The 20,266-nt window shown below is 36.5% G+C and overlaps 2 protein-coding genes across 2 annotated transcripts; one reads left to right on the top strand and one right to left on the bottom strand.

Moving 5' to 3' along the window:
* The first annotated feature begins 1,224 nt into the window (after window positions 1-1,224).
* Window positions 1,225-8,423, top strand: ACO1 (aconitase 1). Its single transcript, XM_012233068.3, has 20 exons — window positions 1,225-1,386; window positions 1,518-1,622; window positions 1,999-2,159; window positions 2,309-2,401; window positions 2,520-2,705; window positions 2,873-3,034; window positions 3,234-3,378; window positions 3,494-3,636; window positions 3,709-3,765; window positions 3,890-3,969; window positions 4,044-4,119; window positions 4,777-4,962; window positions 5,630-5,697; window positions 5,777-5,895; window positions 6,155-6,276; window positions 6,446-6,544; window positions 6,645-7,124; window positions 7,432-7,530; window positions 7,611-7,853; window positions 7,966-8,423. Exons 1-20 carry the CDS (start codon window positions 1,383-1,385, stop codon window positions 8,038-8,040), a joined length of 2,703 nt encoding a protein of 900 aa, XP_012088458.1. The 5' UTR covers window positions 1,225-1,382; the 3' UTR covers window positions 8,041-8,423.
* Window positions 8,424-8,949: 526 nt separating this feature from the next.
* LOC105647081 (putative prolyl 4-hydroxylase 10) lies at window positions 8,950-12,531 on the bottom strand. The gene is made up of 7 exons (XM_012233067.4): window positions 12,070-12,531; window positions 11,888-11,972; window positions 11,336-11,433; window positions 11,115-11,212; window positions 9,815-9,944; window positions 9,537-9,724; window positions 8,950-9,359 (listed from the first exon to the last, which is right to left on the bottom strand). The coding sequence occupies exons 1-7, from the start codon at window positions 12,264-12,266 to the stop codon at window positions 9,286-9,288; spliced, it is 870 nt and encodes a 289-aa protein (XP_012088457.1). The 5' UTR covers window positions 12,267-12,531; the 3' UTR covers window positions 8,950-9,285.
* Window positions 12,532-20,266: the final 7,735 nt, after the last annotated feature.

Below are 20,266 nucleotides of genomic sequence, written 5' to 3'. Positions count from 1 at the left end.
TTTTAAGTTTTTTTTTTTTTTTTGCTTTATCAGCGAGTGTATTTTCCAGAAATTGAACTTATTTTCTTACTTTTATAAGAATTAAAATCATTTACCACCCAAAATCAACGCTTTATTGGTAATTTTGTAAATCAATCGTTATTTCATATTTCTTCAAAATCTGATTTTTGGTATCAATATACTAATTGGAATTAAAGCTTTTCCTAATTTTTAACATTATTATTAGAAACAGTTTAAAAAATGCATTATTTGAGTAAATAATTTTTAGAACCCTATTATTTTTACCGTAATCTCCTCTTTGTGTCCTCCAGTTCCATATGAGACATCACATTTCCATGCTCGTTTCCAATTTATTCATAACCTGTGAAATTAGCTATAATAAATGGCAAAATAATTCAACATTTCATATCAGTTATGCACAGTCGTGATATCGTGAAAAAAAAAGAAAAGAAAAAATAGAAAAATATATATACAAGTATATTCCTCTTCAAGAATATTAGATTCTTTAAAGTGAAAAGGAAGATTCAATTCTCAAATAGAATTAAAATAATTCTTCAAAAGAAAAATACATAGCTAATATATATATAATATTAATACAAAATATAAATATATAAATATACCTATAAATGTAAATTTTAATAATTAAGATTAGAAATGGTAAGTAATACGTTGACTAGTATAATAAAATACGTGCTTTTATAACTCAAAAATTATTGGGTTTATAAGAGTTGAAGTTTACTAACTTTATGCAATTAATTACAACCGAATTGAATCAAATCAAATTTATTGAATAATCGATTATTTTAAGGTTGAATTGAATCGAAATTTTATAAATATAAAATTGAATCGAATCAAGGTGATTTTTTCTAAAGGATAAAAATAATAGAAATAGAAAAAAAATAAAAATATAACAAATTAATTAACATAAAATAATATAGTTTTACAATTTCCATTAAGTCAAACTTTTTTCATGCTAAAAATCAAAATGACAAAAATTCCTAAATTTAAAAATTAAATTGCATTGAACAAACTGAAAACCAAGATAAAAAATTAAACTGATCAAGTCCATTTAATTTTTCAATTATTATTAAATTAATAAAGAGAGAAGTTTGGACACAGTGCCACGTGACTATTGCTTATCACAAAATCATAAATGGTGGAACAACTTCGAATATACTGACAAACGACCTCGTCGTTCAATGAACCTTTCCGAAATAAGATAAATATCAATTCTTCAATTTCTCAGAACTCTCCTACCTCTGCTTGATCAAAAATTTAACCTACCTCTCTCTCTCTCTCTCGCTCTCTTTGGATCTCTCTCATTCCAAGCAGTCGATTCGGCTCGTCCTTTTATTATCAATTCTAAATCTCAGATCGTAGCTATGGGTTAGTTAGTTAGTTAGTAGTTCTGTTATACAGTTCCATTTTGATTTTTGATTATAAACTAACTAAATGTGATATTGATATTGATTTTGGTTTTATTCGCGTTTTCTTTTTTGGGTTTTGATTTGTTTCAGTTAATGAAAACCCTTTTACTAGCATATTAAAGACACTTGAGAAACCTGATGGTGGTGAATTTGGCAAGTACTATAGCTTGCCTGCTCTCAATGATCCGAGAATCGGTTAGTGGATTCTTATTCTTAACCCATGTTTTAATTTCTGTTTATTTGCTGAAAAAAGTTAAAGAAAATGGGAAAAAATGGAAATGAAAGTGATAGTGATCGTAAAGTTCGAATCTTCTCGATTACGGTATCGTTGACCTTTAACAAAATATGAAAATATTACAATCTTTATTTTAATTTATCTGATTTTTTTTTTTTAATTTATCGGGTACGTCAAGGATTTGAAAGTTTTAATTTATAGAATAAATTTCACGTTTATAAGCAGAAATGGATCGTTAGGTTGGTTAATGCCGTTAGTTCTTTATTTTTGTCACTATTATAAATATAGTTGATTTTGATTGGGAGATTTGTATGTGTGTATGTCTTTGTGTTGCAGATAAGCTGCCATATTCTATTAAGATCCTTTTAGAGTCTGCTATCCGAAACTGTGATGAGTTTCAGGTTAAGAGCAAGGACGTCGAGAAGATCATTGACTGGGAGAATACTTCTCCTAAACAAGTTGAAATCCCATTCAAGCCTGCCAGAGTCCTCCTTCAGGTCAACGATATTGCTCATTCTATCAGTGAACATTTTTATTATACATAAAATATTGTTATTGTTATTTAAATTGGCTCGTGTTGATTATTCCTGTTGTAATTGTAACTGTTATTATTGAAAGTTGAATAGTTAGCTGATAATGTTCTCAGGATTTTACTGGTGTTCCTGCTGTTGTTGATCTTGCTTGCATGCGAGATGCAATGAACAGTCTTGGAGGTGATTCTAATAAAATTAATCCACTGGTGAGCCAATGAAATATGTTTATTTTCATTTCTTGGAATATTGCTATCTTGTACTTAGGGATGGGTATATCAGTATGCTTTTGTTTGTGGGATTAACATGTCAGATTTGTATATTCAGGTTCCGGTTGATCTCGTTATTGATCACTCAGTTCAGGTTGATGTGGCAAGATCAGAAAATGCAGTGCAGGCTAATATGGAACTTGAGTTTCAAAGAAACAAAGAAAGATTTGCTTTTCTAAAATGGGGTTCAAATGCGTTTCATAACATGCTCGTTGTTCCTCCTGGATCTGGGATAGTCCATCAGGTGAGGAAAGTTGTTGCATCATATTGGTGATGAATAACTTATACTTGGCCTTTGATTTTGTTAAAAAATTGTTGTGTCATTTTCAAAAATAGTATACGCTTTTCTGTTTTCTTATAATGCTATGTTTTCGTCTAAGATGTTTACACTTTTAATATTATGATTTCCAGGTCAATTTAGAGTACCTTGGGAGAGTTGTATTCAACACAAATGGCATCCTTTACCCTGATAGTGTTGTTGGAACAGATTCACACACAACTATGATAGATGGATTAGGTGTTGCTGGCTGGGGAGTTGGTGGGATAGAAGCAGAAGCTGCGATGCTTGGCCAGGTAAAACTATCGGATATTGTATCTGATCTCTATGTTATAGGAAGGTAGATGAAGTGTCAAATTAGTTCATTATTAAGTATTTATTTTTGTTGCTTGCATTGAATTACTCCATTAATGCAAGCATGTTTAGCAAGTCTCATGCTGTACTTGCCATTTATTATTGATAATCTGATTAAATTTAATTTTTTCATGCATGCAGCCCATGAGCATGGTCCTTCCTGGTGTGGTTGGTTTCAAGTTATCAGGAAAACTGAGGGATGGTGTTACAGCTACTGATTTGGTTTTGACTGTAACACAAATGCTAAGGAAGCACGGTGTTGTTGGCAAGTTTGTGGAGTTCTACGGTACATCAATTTCATACCATCATATTCATCTTTTCTTGTCATCATCTTTTATTATGCTCTTTGCATTCTGCAACTTTATCTCATAATGGTTGTTGGTTCCCACTTTTCTGTGCAGGAGAAGGCATGAGTGAACTTTCATTAGCAGATCGCGCTACTATTGCAAACATGTCTCCTGAGTATGGTGCAACCATGGGCTTTTTCCCTGTGGATCATGTTACACTGCAGTATCTCAAACTAACTGGCAGAACTGATGAAACTGTAAGTGATTAAATGAAATTGTCTTTGATTTCTTGTGGCCATTTCATTTGCTCACTAGGACAAATAATGCAGGTCTGTCTGATAGAATCCTATTTAAGAGCTAACAAGATGTTTGTCGACTACAGCGAGGTAAATAACACACATCATGTTGAATTCTTTTTTTCAAAAATATATTTCATGTAATTCTTTTATTTGCACTTGTTTGCTCAATTTATTTAACACATTTTTCTGTGAATTTGTTGCTTGAACTCAGCCCCAAATAGAGAGAGTGTACACCTCATATCTAGAATTGAATCTCGAGGATGTGGAACCTTGTGTATCAGGGCCCAAGAGGTAAAAGTTCAATTTAAAGTCTATTATATTTTAATAGTTACTGTCAACCCGTAAAAAATGATTGGATTTTGCAGGCCTCATGATCGAGTTCCTTTGAAGGAAATGAAAGCAGATTGGCATTCATGCTTGGACAGTAGAGTTGGCTTTAAGGTGAGAATTTTCATCAATCTTGACAAGGCTAGGCAGAACTGCCATTAGTGTCACAGTCTATCTAGATTTTGTTTTATAACTTTGTACATTTACCAAATATTAATAGGCTTGCTTAGAAGTTCTGTTGCTTGGACATTGTTGAACCATAGATTTACTATTTTAATGGAGTCCTTTTTTAAATTATTTCTTTATTTCAGAATAGAAAGTATTGCCTGACTCCGATAGATGATATATAATAGCAGAAAATTATTGAAGCTTGGCGCTTATGATTCTCCATTAGGAATCCCTTGCTTCATATTATACATATATAAATATATGTATAAAAATTACTTCTGATGATATGACTTGTAACGAAAACTAATTTAACAGCTGTGGGACTGGAGGATGGTGCATTGAATGTAATAACCAAGAGAAAAATAAAATAATGGAACTGTTTTTGTTTAAGAGTGCTATAACAGCTAGGCATTTATTTATATTTTAATTCAAGTGCAAAATTGCAAATGAACTTAGAACTGGACAATTAATAGAAGTGACAAGAAAATTAATTCTCATTGTGCTTGTCAAATAGATTAATGTTATTTCATATCATGGTCTCTGTGGCTCCTTTTTACCACAACAAAATGCTTTCTCTCATTACTTTTCTTGTACGGCTTTTAGGGATTCGCTATACCAAAGGAATCTCAAAGTAAGGTTGTAGAGTTCAATTTTCACGGGACTCCAGCACAACTCAAGCATGGTGATGTGGTTATAGCTGCTATTACTAGTTGCACAAATACCTCAAACCCTAGTGTAATGCTGGGAGCTGCTTTGGTCGCAAAGAAAGCTTTTGAACTAGGACTGGAGGTTAGATGTCTCTTCTTTTACATATTGTGCATCTGTCAGTGTACATTGACTTTCTCAATTTTTAATACATGTAAAAGAAGACCTCAATTACAGGATAAGAAAAGGCACAATGGTTATCAGAGGTGTAACATTGTTGCGGTTGATGAGATGGGAATATAAATGCTCTAATATTACCTTCTTGAGAGCTACTTCTTAGGAAGACATCTGATATGTACTAACATGCAGATCTAACCAATAATGTTGATTTAAAGACTGGCTTCTCTCTTCGTTGTTTTCTTTTGAACGATAAACTGTGGATATGAAAAAAAAAAAAAAAATGGAAGACCTAAGAAAACTTTCCAACAACTTGAGAACATGGTATTCTTTTTTCTTTTTTTTTTTTTTTTTTTTTTTTTAATCTTTTCAGAATGTAGGAATTTATTTTGTTGGCTTGATTCTCGAAAAGAGATTATATCTGCAGGTTCTATGACTGGATTCTTATCTTGTCCTGAATAATTTTAAACTTGCTAAAGCTTTGAACCCTCCTCTATTTGGCATCCTATGGAAATTGTTGTCCAGTTTTCAAAGCATTTGGTTTTGACCGAGGAGTAGTGTGCTTGTCTATATGAATTGATTAACTTGTAAAAAGAATTGTATTTTTTAATGTTGTATTCTACATTTTTATCAGGTAAAACCATGGGTCAAAACAAGTCTTGCACCAGGTTCTGGGGTTGTCACCAAATACTTGGAAAAGAGGTATATTCTTAATTTCATATCTAAAAATTTGTGTAATGCTGATAATATATTACTACTAAATTGTGCACAACCCTTTCAGTGGCCTGCAGAAGTATTTGAATCATTTAGGGTTCCACATAGTTGGTTATGGATGCACCACTTGCATTGGCAATTCAGGTGACATTGATGAAGCAGTGGCATCAGCTATTACTGAAAATGGTAAACCTATTTTTTTTTTGTGTAATGCTTCTTGTTTCTGCCTGGGTCGGATCTTCATTGTTTACATCAAGCTTAGTTTGTCCAAAGCACTGATAGACAGATCGGCCAGCACGGAATTGTTCAACATTTCTCAATTTGGATCCTAAGTAAAATAGTGTTTGGGCTTTAGTTTAGCTGTAAAGAGAGTTGAATGGAGAAAAGGAAAATAGTGTTTAGAATATCTTGAACTGATAATCTTGTTGATTTTTTGTCTTTCCAGATTTAGTTGCAGCAGCTGTATTGTCTGGGAATAGGAATTTTGAGGGTCGTGTGCATCCTTTAACAAGAGCTAATTATCTTGCCTCACCTCCGCTTGTGGTTGCCTATGCACTTGCTGGAACGGTATACAGCAAATTAGTTTTTGAGCATACTTGCTCTTGTTTTTTACTGTAGCATTTAATTTTGTGTGTGATGATATGCATGGTAGATGCTGTCTGACTATCTTCACCAAATGAAGTTGCTGATTTACTTGGGAAATCAAATATTTATGTCATAAATTGGCAATGTGCAGGTGGATATTGATTTTGAAACAGAACCAATTGGGGTAGGAAAAGATGGAAAGCAGATATTTTTCAGGGATATTTGGCCATCCAATGAAGAAGTCGCACAAGTGAGCTATTCAATATTCTATTATATTTTTTCTACCCAGACAATTAGGCTAAAATATTAGGTTTCTTATGGTTTGTTCTCTATTCATCCATGGGCTGCAGGTTGTACAATCAAGTGTGCTGCCTGATATGTTCAAAGCTACTTATGAGGCAATCACTAAAGGAAATCCCATGTGGAACGACTTATCTGTACCTTCTGGCACACTCTACTCTTGGGATCCAGCGTCAACATACATACACGAGCCTCCCTATTTCAAAAGCATGACCATGTCACCTCCTGGACCACACGGTGTGAAGGATGCTTACTGCTTGCTCAATTTTGGGGATAGTATCACAACTGATCACATTTCACCTGCTGGTAGCATACACAAAGACAGTCCTGCTGCCAGATACCTCATTGAACGTGGTGTCAACAGAAGGGACTTTAACTCGTATGGAAGTCGTCGTGGTAATGATGAGGTGATGGCAAGAGGCACATTTGCCAACATTCGTATTGTCAACAAACTATTGGGAGGGGAAGTTGGACCTAAGACAATTCATATTCCTAGTGGAGAGAAACTATCGGTTTTCGATGTGGCCATGGTAATTTCTTCTGACCTAGCTGTCATCTTTGTTGTTATTAGCAATTAGAAGACAAGCTATGTCCGTACAAATCAGAAAACAAATGTTAGTAAAAGGTAGAAATTGAAACCAAGAAGAATAATATGAGGGAGAAGCTATGGTGCATCATGTGTTCTCCTGCATCTTGGTTAGCTTTAGATGCCATGCAGGCTTAGCGTAATTTCCTTAAGAATTCAATCTAATGGTACCCAAAGTATAGTCTCTTTGTTGAGGCCCTTATGATCTCATATTAGTTGCAATTTTTGTTTTTGTTGCTTTCTCTTAACAGAAGTACAAGAGTGAGGGACATGATACAATCATCTTGGCTGGTGCCGAGTATGGGAGTGGAAGTTCTCGTGATTGGGCTGCCAAGGGTCCAATGCTATTGGTACATCTTCTATCAGCATCATTATTAATCCAATTTCCAGTTAAGCTTTAGTGGTAACCTTTAGTTTGTTCTTGAAACAGGGTGTAAAAGCAGTGATAGCAAAGAGCTTTGAGAGAATTCATCGTAGTAATTTGGTCGGCATGGGTATTATTCCATTATGTTTCAAGACTGGTGAGGATGCTGATACACTTGGATTGACTGGCCATGAACGCTATAGCATTGATCTCCCGAATAGCGTAAGTGAAATTAGACCGGGTCAAGATGTCAAAGTGTTGACAGATAATGGCAAGTCATTTACATGCACCTTACGTTTTGATACAGAGGTATGGAGTTCGACCATGATCAAGTTTTGACCTTAAGGCATAATAATGTTGTGATTCCTTGATAATTCATAATTGTTTTTACCAAGGCCTATTTTTCTTTTCTTCATTGTAGGTGGAACTGGCATATTTTGATCATGGAGGTATCTTGCAATATGTCATCAGGAACCTGATTCATGCAAAACATTGATATCTTATAGTTGAATTATCAATAAGGTGGGTTTGCAGCTTTTAAGCAAACGGGTAACAAAAGATTGGACAACGTGGAATGTTGCCTCTTTCTTGAGGAGACGGTCATTTTCTGAATAAATCAAGAAGCGAGATGAGAATACTGGAGCAATTGATATATCAAATGCTGTATTTTGGTTGAAGGCGAAATGCTATCCAGTGCTGATTATTTGGGAAGAAACGTGTAATTGAATTGATGATGATTTGTACCTGAATATTCTTTTTGAATCTTGCAACTGTATTTCAATGCTAGTTGGTTGCAATTTGATATTTCTGAGATGGGAATCAAGATGTTCTTATGAGTTATATTTTAGATTCCTGGTCCAGATGGGCTATTGGACGTTATATTTTGGTAGGTGTTTAATTTTTGCAAAGTTGGTCTATTCTATCAATTTTAGGGCTTTGAAGTGTTTTAAAATAATAAAAAATTATGAAAAATCAGAAATTAAAAAAAAAAATAGTGAAATTGTAAACAGCCGATTTTAATTACTGAAAAACAAGGTAGATTTATTGTCTATTAGTTAACTTAGCTAAATTAGACATTTAATAAAAATTTAAGAACTAAATTAGCGTTTAACTTTTGTTTTCCTTTTCTTGCTGTGCTAAGAAGTGCACAAAAAAGGTTGTATTATTCTTTTTAAATATTAAAAAAGAGATTTAATTCTAGATCTATCGCAAAGTCGTATATATATTTATTATATATATTACTGTGATAAAGTATACTTTTGCGTGGCTGCAGTAGAGACTAGAGACTGCCTTTGTGTTGCCTGTTTTTAATTTTTTTTTTTTTTAATCTGTATTGAGTTCTCTTTTGATGGCAAAAAAAATTTGCAGGTTAGAAACAAACAAATGATCAAGACAAAAACAAAAATAACAAAGGCACAGACATTTTATTACTGAATAAAACAAATATCATCTCAATTACAAAATCAGGACATGGGTGTGCTTCTATAAACTCAAAGATTGATCTATTTCTGCTGTGGCCTTGAAAAAACTATTTCATCTTCAAAGTCCAAACAAAAAAGCTCCAAACTCCAATGTCCCAAAAATTTTAGCAGGAATATGAGCTGTATACAAGAAAATTACGGATCGACTCAAAGCCCGTTAATCAAGGAGCTCTCTTTCAGGAGGGGCAAATTACAGTTGAGATATTTTGTCTTGTTAATCCTACATTTTGGGAACCGAGAATCACCTTTAGGGCTCTACTTCAGGCTTGATACTCATTCACACGCATCCACTTGGTAGCTGACCACTTATTCCCTTTAATCACAGCGCAACCACCTGGAATTGAAGAAAATTTGAACTTATCAAACATTTAAAGATCAGCACTAAATCCAGCAAGAAAGTGAACTAGATGCACAGAGCATGTATTCCCCTTTTAATAATGCTTAGGGACATAAGCAAGCATATAATTGAAAAGCTAATCATACATATATATAGCTGATAACAATCACTAACCATGTAAACTTGAAGGATCCAGAGAGGCGTCAGGTTTCATACTCCAGAAAAGCAATGCATCGCCCCTCTTCGGTTTAACAGAAAGCCCTCCTTTTCCACATTCAGACAGCTCATTCCACCAAGGCACATCACTAACATTCCCTTCAGCAGCAGGAAACACTGTCTCACCACCTTCTTCAACATCAGAGCTGCATACAATGATGAAAAGGAAAATATTACAGAAAGGACAAATGAGAACCTGTCATAAATCCATTGGAATCATAAAAGTTCTTACTCACAGGTACATAAGAAGAGTAGCTATACGCTGGCCACCATTCCTGGTATTGAACTCATCATTGAAATAGTCAAAATGAGGCTCATACTTTTGCCCAACTTCATAGTGGAGAACTTGGAGTCCTTCCCCATGCTCTGCACATTGCATTGGCTTAAGTAAAAACTAATGAATTGCATAACCAAAACAAGATGAACATCAAAGTCCCGTATATCATAAGGAAATTGGAAATTACAAGAGAATGTAGAATTTGAAAGGACCCATAATTTCTGAACTTACATAATCTTCTCTTTCTTAAACAAAATGTCATGGTTAAGTCAAGCATAGTACACCCACTTCTTTTTCTTTTTCCTTGTTTCTTTCTTTATTATTTTTTTAGATTACCATTTTATTTTGGTCACAGTGGCACCAAATATCAATGTGGGAGCAGAAGGACCTCGCTTCTATTGTTCATTGGCATATTGGTAGCACCAAAGACGTGATGCCATTAGTTTGAGACTCACAACAGCAGCAACATTTCTGCTGATTATGTTGATTCTAGCAAACTCATGGACAACAAAGAGGGCAATTGTGGCAGATCTGCTTTAGAAAAGGGGGATAAATTGACCCCTCTTTTTTTTTTAATTCTCTTTAGATACATATATATTTTCCCAAATTGACCCGTCTTAAAATTAGGATTAAACCCTTTTTATTATATTTTATAATATATTGACCCCAGAAAATTTTTTTTCTAGATCCGCCTTTGCAGACAATGATTGTGGTGGTGGTATTGGTGCATGTCTGGCAGAAGTAGAAGTGACAAGGATATTTCATGATAAATGAAAGTAAAAATAAGTGATTTAGGGGTTATCAAGGTATCAACCTTGCCTTCCAAGTAAAATTCAAATTCCTTGCAGTCGATTCCAAATAAGGGGAAAAGGAAATAGGAAAGATTTTTCAATGCTGAGAAGAGCCATATGAAGGCAAATAGTTAGTTTTGCAATTATTTACCATATTCAGTTCCAAATTCTGTTGGAAGAGCACATGCATCTTTTCAAATTTGTCAATTTACACAAATGCAACCATGTACTTCAACAAATCTTATGTTTCTTACCATACAAAAGCACCATCATGCACGTGTATCAATACGAACAGCACAATGATATAGTATAGAGAAGTTGTCCATGTTGACAGAAGTTGACACAAACAAGAGCGTGATGCGACCAAGAAGAGGTGGGGATTTGAGGGAGATAGGAGACAAGCAGGATAGGAAACCAATTGAAACTGAAACTAAAAAAGCAGATAGAAATGGAGCTCAAACTGCATACCTACAGGGATGAAGGTGAAATCAGCAATCCTTTTCTCAATTTCTCTGATCTTTTTATCACGACCTCTAGCAAGGAATGTGCCAGAGCTTGTTCGTACTCTGCATATCGATAATTTAGAAAGTAGAATATAAGCCAAGATAAAGCACAAGAAGAAAATCAGAGTAACAAAAACTTCCACCTACGTATTGAAATGACAGGAGAAAAGACATGAAAACTCTCACCTGCTATCTTTACTCTTTCCAGTTTCACTATCAACAACTGTAGACTTTTGCATATGAGGCTTCGCAAGATTGATCAAATAGTCGCACTCCTCCTTTGTCTAACCAAAAAACCAAAAAAACACACGCATTTAGTAGTCATTACACTTGCTTGAGGTTTATGTATAAACAATAAAGTTTACTAGAAAAAACAGATGCTAACAAACATCTCAATCCCAAAACAAACGGGAGCTTAAACAAAAGCTTAAACCTGTAAACTTTCATCATAAGTTAGACTTTTAAGGATCCAAATAAACAAAATTTTAGCCAGTTAGCTACAGATTAAACTAAAGGATTTAACAAAAAAAAAAAAAATTCTCTCTTCCAAGTCAACTAAATAAGAAATCCCAGTAAACTACATCGAATATACAATGTCTTTGCCAACCCAGAAAACATACAAGAATACAAACCACCATAAAAAATAAAAAATTCTAAGCAAACTTGAATTCAATTCACTGGCCAAAAAGCACTTCAATCTGAAGGGGGGGGAAAAAAAAAAGCAAAATTAGAACTCACCAAGAAATTATGATAGATAAAAGCTCGAGGCGCCCACGAGATCACCTCAGCCCAGCGCTCTCTATTACCATCATCCCTTTCGCTCCTGAAAATTACACACAATTAAAAAAAAAAAAATACAAAACAATCACAACAACGACGAGATCGCCATTCCAATCAATACAAAACCGCAAAGACCTTACCTATCGAGTTTATTATGGACGATAGTGCTGAGATCATGAGCTTTGTGAGAGGAATCGCCAGAATTGCTAGGAATAGAGAGAATTCCAAGAGCTAGAAGAATCAAAATCACAAATGTGAACATAAGGAGCACAGTTAGAATCAGTGTTGAAGAAGATGATTTTCGAACTGGAAGCCGAGAGTATCTTGCTTTCGCCATTTCTTTAGTTAAAAACTGGCCTTCACCTTCGAAGATTCGGAATTGAAACCCTAAAAAATGGATCGAACTGGAGGAAATGAAGATTGAATTTTGTTTAGCAAAGCAAGATCTAGGAGACTCTGTACGTCTTTAAATCTTTTATTAACAGACGCGCTTTTTAGGTAATAAATCAATTATTAATTAATTAATTTTTAATGTTTGTGAATACGAAGCTGATTTGTATACAACGTGTTGGAGAGAAGAAGACTTCTCTTTAGTAAGAAAACGGAATAATCCTCATTTCCACCTGAATTTCATCACCATATACAATTTGTCCGAAATGGAGGTTGCGGATTAATTAATTTTTGGATTTTTTTTCTTTTTTATATTAATATATATATATATATATTCCATTTTTGTAATAAGTAGAAAATATATCTAATCAAACAAAAATACGATTATTTAATATTTAAAGAAATAAATTAGACATTATACTCTGATTTCTCACACACAATAATAATTATTCATTAAGTGAGTAAAGTGAAACAAATTTCTATGAAATAGATTTAGCTATTTATTATAGTTTTACAATGTTATTATAAATTTTTTGTAGGGCTTTAATTTTCAAAACTTAGCATTTTTTTTTTCTTTTAGGTTAATTAAGATTGCTTGAATTGAAAACGATCAGATTTTGATCATTAATTGAACCAAACGAATTACATAAAATCCTGAATAAAATTAATTGATTGAATCAAAACAATCAAATTTAATTAAAAAAAACGAACCGAATGCTTATCTCTAATCTCCACTATACATTGAGTAAAAATAGATATAAAGGGTAAATTATAACTTGAGTTCCTAAATTATGTTTGAACTAATAATTGAGTGTCTCTATATTTAAAAAATAAATATAACGTCTCTAATTTACATTTTTATCTTATATTAAATCATTTTGTGACATCCTACCGAGTCGAGTCTTTGCATAGCCGAGTCTTTGCATAGAGTCGAGTCGAGTTGAGTCGAGTTGAACCAAACCCGGTTGGGGTAGAATGGGATTATTAGTGGACTTACTTGATTGAGAGAAAAAGAGCAAAGTGTAAGGATTAGGATTTAATGGCATTAAAAGAACAAGCTTGGGTATTAAGTTATAGCCTTTTGACAATTGAGGTATCATTTAGTAAGTTTCCATCATTTATCTTGATTTTGTGATGACTTACCCGTAATCATCATTTTACTTTCCCATTGTTCATCTTTATCTTCATCTTCTTCATCTCCTTCATTTCCTTTACTTCTCCATCCAATTAGGCAACCTCAATTCTCTCCAAGTAAGTAGAATTACTTGCAGCTTATTGTTATTCAGTCTCTACTTGAGTGATATTGTAGATAAGTTGTAAGAATTTTGATGTGTATAGGAGAAGAGAGTTCAAAGAGTGTAGAGAAGAGAAGCTAGAACAGAGCTCAAGCTTTTTGGAGTAAAGGTTTGATATCTCTTGATTTTTATTATTGTCTTTGCATGAGAATTTGTGTGGTGTGTTGCTATTGAGACAATATATTGCTTCATGTTGGAGAATGGTAGTGGTGAGAAAACAGGGGAGGACTTCATCTTGATTTTGACCCCATTTAATGAGGGAATTAGGAAGTGTCATAGAAGAGTTATTTGTTCCTCTATGTGTTAGCTTTGCATGGGTTTTTGAATCACCCAAATTGGATTTGTATATTGAGAGATATGACCAAAAGAGTGCAGACTGCGCAGGCTGGAAACGCGTCGCGACCTGGCACTGCGTAGGCTGGAAGCACGTCGCGCGCTCGCGACTTTGCACTGCGCGCTCGCGACTTCCACTTCAAACTCTCTGACTCTCAATTGGCACATTACGCGCTCGCGACCTTGCAAGATGCGCTCGCGAAGTTGGCCCTTGGCCTGGAAGCGCTCGCGACTTGCATTGCGCGCTCGCGTAGTTGGCATGAAAACTCACTGTCTCTCATTTGGCACACTACGCGCTCGCGACTCTCAAGTACGCGATCGCGACTTGTGCCTGATAACACACTGTCTCTTATTTTCTGCATCTCGCGCTCGCGACTTCCACAGGCGCGCTCGCGACTTGGCTTTTCCTGCATTTTTGGACTTTCTTTTTCTATGTAATTGGGTTCTTTGCTCAACTTGTATGCATCCAATCATTTCAAAACAAAAAGACAACATTAGAACATGTATCAAAACAACATCCAAGCATGCAAATGATGTGAAATCATATGAACATTATAATTTATGAAGTGATGAACTATTACTATGATGTTGTGTTATACATTTGACATACCAACATTATGCTCCATTGAGGTTAGGTAGAAACCATGTCGATAAGGCCATGTCGCGACATAGGATAGCAGATCTGCGCCTCATACAGTTTGTTACTCCGGCTACAGGCCGTTGAGTGGATATGATTATATGGGCCATAGCAGCCAAGTATACAGTATTCATCCAGTTTATACAGTTTTTCTTATCACCTCGGTTTCGCTATAACCTTATGGAGCCATACAGATATCTGGACATAACATTGCATAAATCATACAGATAAATGAAAGATATCATGATACGTGTGCTTATACGTGCCTTGTGTGCCTACATGATTCTTTATATACAAGTATGTGCTTTATTGTTTCTTTCCTTGTTGAGATATCCACTGAGCTTTATTTGCTCAGCGAGTTACCTGTTTAACTCGCAGGTTTTGAGACTGGTCCGTAGAGGGTCCGTTTACAACTGCTGCCGTTCATCTGTAGAAGACTCGGTCTTCAGGGTAGAAACTCATTTTGTTATTCTTTTTATGGCATTACAGGGCACACAGTTGGGCCCAATCCATTTTGTAACTAGTATCATGTCTTGTAAAGATTATAGACAGTATTAATATAACAGCATCAGCATGCTAGTATGTTCATATACAGGATGATGTCAGCATGACAGGACATACAGTCAACCAGTTTGTAGCGTCTCGTCTCGGTTTATTCGGGTTTACGGGTGGACCGAGAAGGGATGTTACAAATTTTGGTATCAGAGCCCTAGGTTCAGTTTCCCTGGGCTTGCATTCATAAGTCAGTATAGTGTACATGCCATGTCTACCCTGATGAACTAAGCAGTTGTTGTTCTTTTAGGAGGATGTCACAAGAAGGTCAGAGCGAGTCACATGCCTCCAGGGCAGTGGAGGGTGAGGCTCCAGTAGCACCAGGTCAGGAGGTGCTGTTAAAGCAACTTGCAGATACTTTTCGACAGATTGCAGGGGTGATGCCGCAAGCACCAGTCGTAATAGAAAGAGAAAGAAAGCTCCCATTGGAGAAGCTTCGAAAATATGGTGCGAAGGAATTCAGTGCCAGTAAGGATGATAGTCCAGAAATAGCTGAGTATTGGTTAGATGGGACATCGAGAGTTCTGGAACAATTGCAGTGTACACTAGAGGACAAGTTGATTTGTGCCACATCATTGCTAATAGATGAAGCATATACATGGTGGACTACTGTTCAGCAGCGAGTATCAACAGAACAGCGTACTTGGCAATTCTTCTTGGACGAATTCAAGAAGAAGTTCATCACAGAGGCATACCTAGATGCGAGAAGGAAGGACTTCTTATACCTTCGACAGAACAGAATGTCAGTGTCAGAATATGAACGAGAATTTACTAGGCTTAGCCGGTATGGTGAGCGGATAGTGGCGACAAAAGCCGAAAGGTGTAAAAAGTTTCAGGAAGGCCTGAATGATGAGATTCAGATGGGAGTGGTAGCTTCCAGATTCAGAGAGTTCTCAGCTTTGGTAGAGGCAGCTCAGGAGATAGAGCGAATTCAGGCCAGTCAGCGTACCAGATGCCAGCGGACTCAGCAGAGGAGAGACCAAACTCAGAGTGCACCCAGTAGCTATCAGTCAGAAAGTAAGAGATTCAGAGGTGCTAGTAGTTCAGCTGGTTCTAGACCTTCCTTTAGCCAAGGCGCAGCTAGGGATGCTAATATGCCAGCGGTATCAGTTGTGGCTAGTTCCGCCGGTGGTAGCCGAGGTTCAGGCAGAGGAACTGGTAGAGGCACCAGTAGAGGTGCAGAGTCAGCCGATTATCCTTTTCCACCTTGTGAGCATTGTGGCAGACGACATGGTGGAGAGTGTTGGTTGGTGACTGGTAAATGTTGGATATGCGGAGCATCAGACCATCAGAAGAAAGACTGTCCTAAGAGGGCAAGAGTTCCTACACAGTTCTTAACAGGCAGAGGTAGAGGTGAGAGCTCCGGAGGGCAGAGACAGCAATCAGAGACTGTTGACAGACCCGATACTAGAGGTCCAGCCAGGGTTTATGCTATGCGAACCAGGGAAGAGGAGGAAGCTCCAGATGTAATAGTTGGTGAGTTTTCTCTATGTGGTCATACAGTTTATGCTTTAATTGATCCTGGATCATCTCATTCATACATTAGTGTACCTAAACCTTGGGTTAAAGGGTTAGAAGTTGCATATGTGAGTCAGGGTATGGTAGTTACTAATCCACTAGGTGATGTAGTAAAAACCCATACAGTAATCGAAGGATGCCCAATTGTTATACATGGAAAAGAGTTTCCAGGAGATCTTATGGAGTTGCCATTTAGAGAATTTGATGTTATTCTGGGTATGGATTGGCTATCCAGACATCAGGCTATAGTTGATTGTGCAAAGAAAAGGGTGACATTATATACTACAGCAGGGGAAGAGATAATAGTAGTCGGGAAGCGGCGAGATTTTCTGGGTAATGTGATATCAGCCATGGCAACAAAGAGATTAATTCAGAAGGGTTGTGAAGCATACTTGGTATGTGCATTACACGCAGAGCAAGAACAGTCAAAAGTGCAAGACATACCAACAGTGTGTGATTATCCAGATGTATTTCCAGAAGAGTTACCAGGGTTACCGCCAAGGAGGGAAGTGGAGTTTACCATAGATGTCTATCCTGGAGCAGCACCAGTATCAATTGCACCTTACAGAATGGCACCAGCCGAGCTAAAAGAGTTAAAGATTCAGCTACAGGAGTTATTGGATAAAGGCTTTATCAGACCCAGTGTATCACCTTGGGGAGCACTGGTATTATTTGTAAAGAAGAAAGATGGATCATTCAGATTGTGCATTGACTACAGACAACTGAACAAACTGACAATCAAGAATAAGTATCCATTTCCTCGAATCGATGATTTGTTTGATCAACTAAAGGGTGCAGGTATGTTTTCTAAAATCGACCTTAGGTCGGGATACCATCAGTTACGGATAAAGGAAGAAGATATCGCTAAGACTACATTCAGGACCCGATATGGTCACTATGAATTTTTAGTCATGCCATTCGGGCTCACAAATGCACCAGCGGTTTTCATGGATCTCATGAACCGCGTGTTTCATTCATATTTAGATCAGTTTGTGGTGGTGTTCATAGATGACATTTTGGTCTACTCCAGAGACAGGGTTGAACATGATAAACATTTGCGGATTGTACTTCAGACATTGAGGGATAAACAGCTGTATGCCAAGCTCAGTAAGTGTGAGTTTTGGCTGGAAGAAGTTTCGTTCTTAGGACATGTGGTATCATCTGAGGGTATCAGAGTGGATCCTAAAAAGATTGAAGCTATTGTTAATTGGAGACCACCCAGAAATGTTACAGAAGTTCGCAGTTTTCTGGGTTTAGCCGGTTATTACAGAAGGTTCGTAAAGGGATTCTCTATCATTTCATCACCTTTAACAAAATTATTGAAGAAAGCAGTTGTATTCCAATGGGATGATAGATGTCAGCAGAGTTTTGACACTTTGAAGAAAAAGTTGACTGAAGCACCAGTGTTGACCCAGCCAGTGTCAGGTAAAGACTTTGAGATTTACAGTGATGCCTCTCATATTGGGTTAGGATGTGTACTTATGCAAGACAGGAAGGTGGTAGCTTATGTCTCCAGACAGTTAAAGCCACATGAATTGAATTATCCAACCCATGATTTAGAACTGGCAGCTATTGTTCTAGCATTCAAAGTATGGCGACATTATCTGTATGGTGAAAAGTGTCACATTTACACAGATCATCAAAGTTTAAAGTATTTACCAACACAGAAAGATTTGAATTCAAGACAACGGAAGTGGATGCAGATTCTGGCTAATTATGATTATGTCATTAATTACCATCCGGGCAAAGCTAATGTGGTAGCTGATGCCTTTAGCCGGAAATCATTGTTTGCTTTGAAAGCAATGAGAATTCGCATGGAGTTGCAACAGTAGGGAGTGATTCTAGCACAGATGCAAATACAGCCATCTTGGGTTCAGGAAGTTGCAGAAGCACAGAAGAAAGATGCACAAACAGCACTATGGGTGAAACAAGTACAGGAAGATCATGGTGGGAAATTCAGATTGGATAACAGTGGAGTCTTATTTTATGAAGACAGAGTTGTTGTACCACAGATAGGGGAGCTTAGACAAAAGATTCTGCATGAAGCTCATAACAGTCTATATACAATGCATCCCGGTAGTACCAAGATGTATCAAGATATGAAGAAAGGCTATTGGTGGCCGGGCATGAAGAAAGATATCGGAAATGTTGTAACAAGATGTTTAACATGTCAACAAGTAAAAGCAGAACATCAACTGCCATCTGGGTTGCTTCATCCAATAACAGTGCCAACATGGAAGTGGGATTAGATCACGATGGATTTTGTTACTGGATTACCTCAGACGCAGCGGAAGCATGATGCAGTATGGGTGATTGTGGACAGATTAATCGAAGTTTTGGGGTAAACTGCAGGAAGCATTAGGAACGAAATTGCATTTCAGCACTGCATTTCATCCTCAAACAGATGGCCAATCAGAGAGAGTCATTCAGATCCTGGAGGACCTGATGAGAGCATGTGTCATAGAATTTGAAGGCAGTTGGGACAGATATGTACCTCTCATGGAATTTGCCTACAACAACAGCTATCAATCGAGCATTAAAATGGCACCATATGAAGCATTGTATGGTAGACAATGCAGGACACCTGTGTGTTGGACAGAACTTAGTGAGAAGAAGATTTTGGGTCCAGATTTGGTTAGAGAAACGGAAGAGAAAGTGGAGATCATCAGAAAACGGCTGAAAGAAGCAAGTGATCGACAAAAGTCTTATGCTGATTTAAAGAGAAAGGATATTGAGTATTCGGTCGGTGATAAAGTATTTCTGAAAGTTTCACCATGGAAGAAGATCCTAAGGTTTGGACGAAAGGGCAAGCTTAGCCCTAGGTTCATTGGTCCATACGAGATTGTTGAACGTGTCAGACCATTAGCCTATCGCCTAGCATTACCTTCAACCTTAGATCGAATTCATAATGTTTTTCACGTCTCCATGTTAAGGAGATACAGATCAGACCCATCACATGTGTTATCAGCAGAAGAGATTGAAATTCAGCCGGATCTCACTTATGAAGAAGAACCAGTTCAGATCTTAGCCAGAGAAGTTAAAGAATTGCGGAACAAGAAAATAGCATTGGTAAAAGTTCTTTGGAGGAATCATAAGACAGAAGAAGCAACTTGGGAATCTGAAGAAACCATGCGACAACAGTATCCGCAGTTGTTCACAACAGGTAAACTTCGGGACGAAGTTTTTATTTAGGAGGGGAGAATTGTGACATCCTACCGAGTCGAGTCTTTGCATAGTCGAGTCTTTGCATAGAGTCGAGTCGAGTTGAGTCGAGTTGAACCAAACCCGGTTGGGGTAGAATGGGATTATTAGTGGACTTACTTGATTGAGAGAAAAAGAGCAAAGTGTAAGGATTAGGATTTAATGGCATTAAAAGAACAAGCTTGGGTATTAAGTTATAGCCTTTTGACAATTGAGGTATCATTTAGTAAGTTTCCATCATTTATCTTGATTTTGTGATGACTTACCCGTAATCATCATTTTACTTTCCCATTGTTCATCTTTATCTTCATCTTCTTCATCTCCTTCATTTCCTTTACTTCTCCATCCAATTAGGCAACCTCAATTCTCTCCAAGTAAGTAGAATTACTTGCAGCTTATTGTTATTCAGTC

The sequence above is a fragment of the Jatropha curcas genome, chromosome 4 (assembly GCF_041381405.1).
Source record: "Jatropha curcas cultivar XTBG-Jc1 chromosome 4, XTBG_Jcur_1.0, whole genome shotgun sequence".
NCBI classification, from domain to species: Eukaryota; Viridiplantae; Streptophyta; class Magnoliopsida; order Malpighiales; family Euphorbiaceae; genus Jatropha; species Jatropha curcas.
This window is presented reverse-complemented; position numbering and strand designations above follow the sequence as displayed.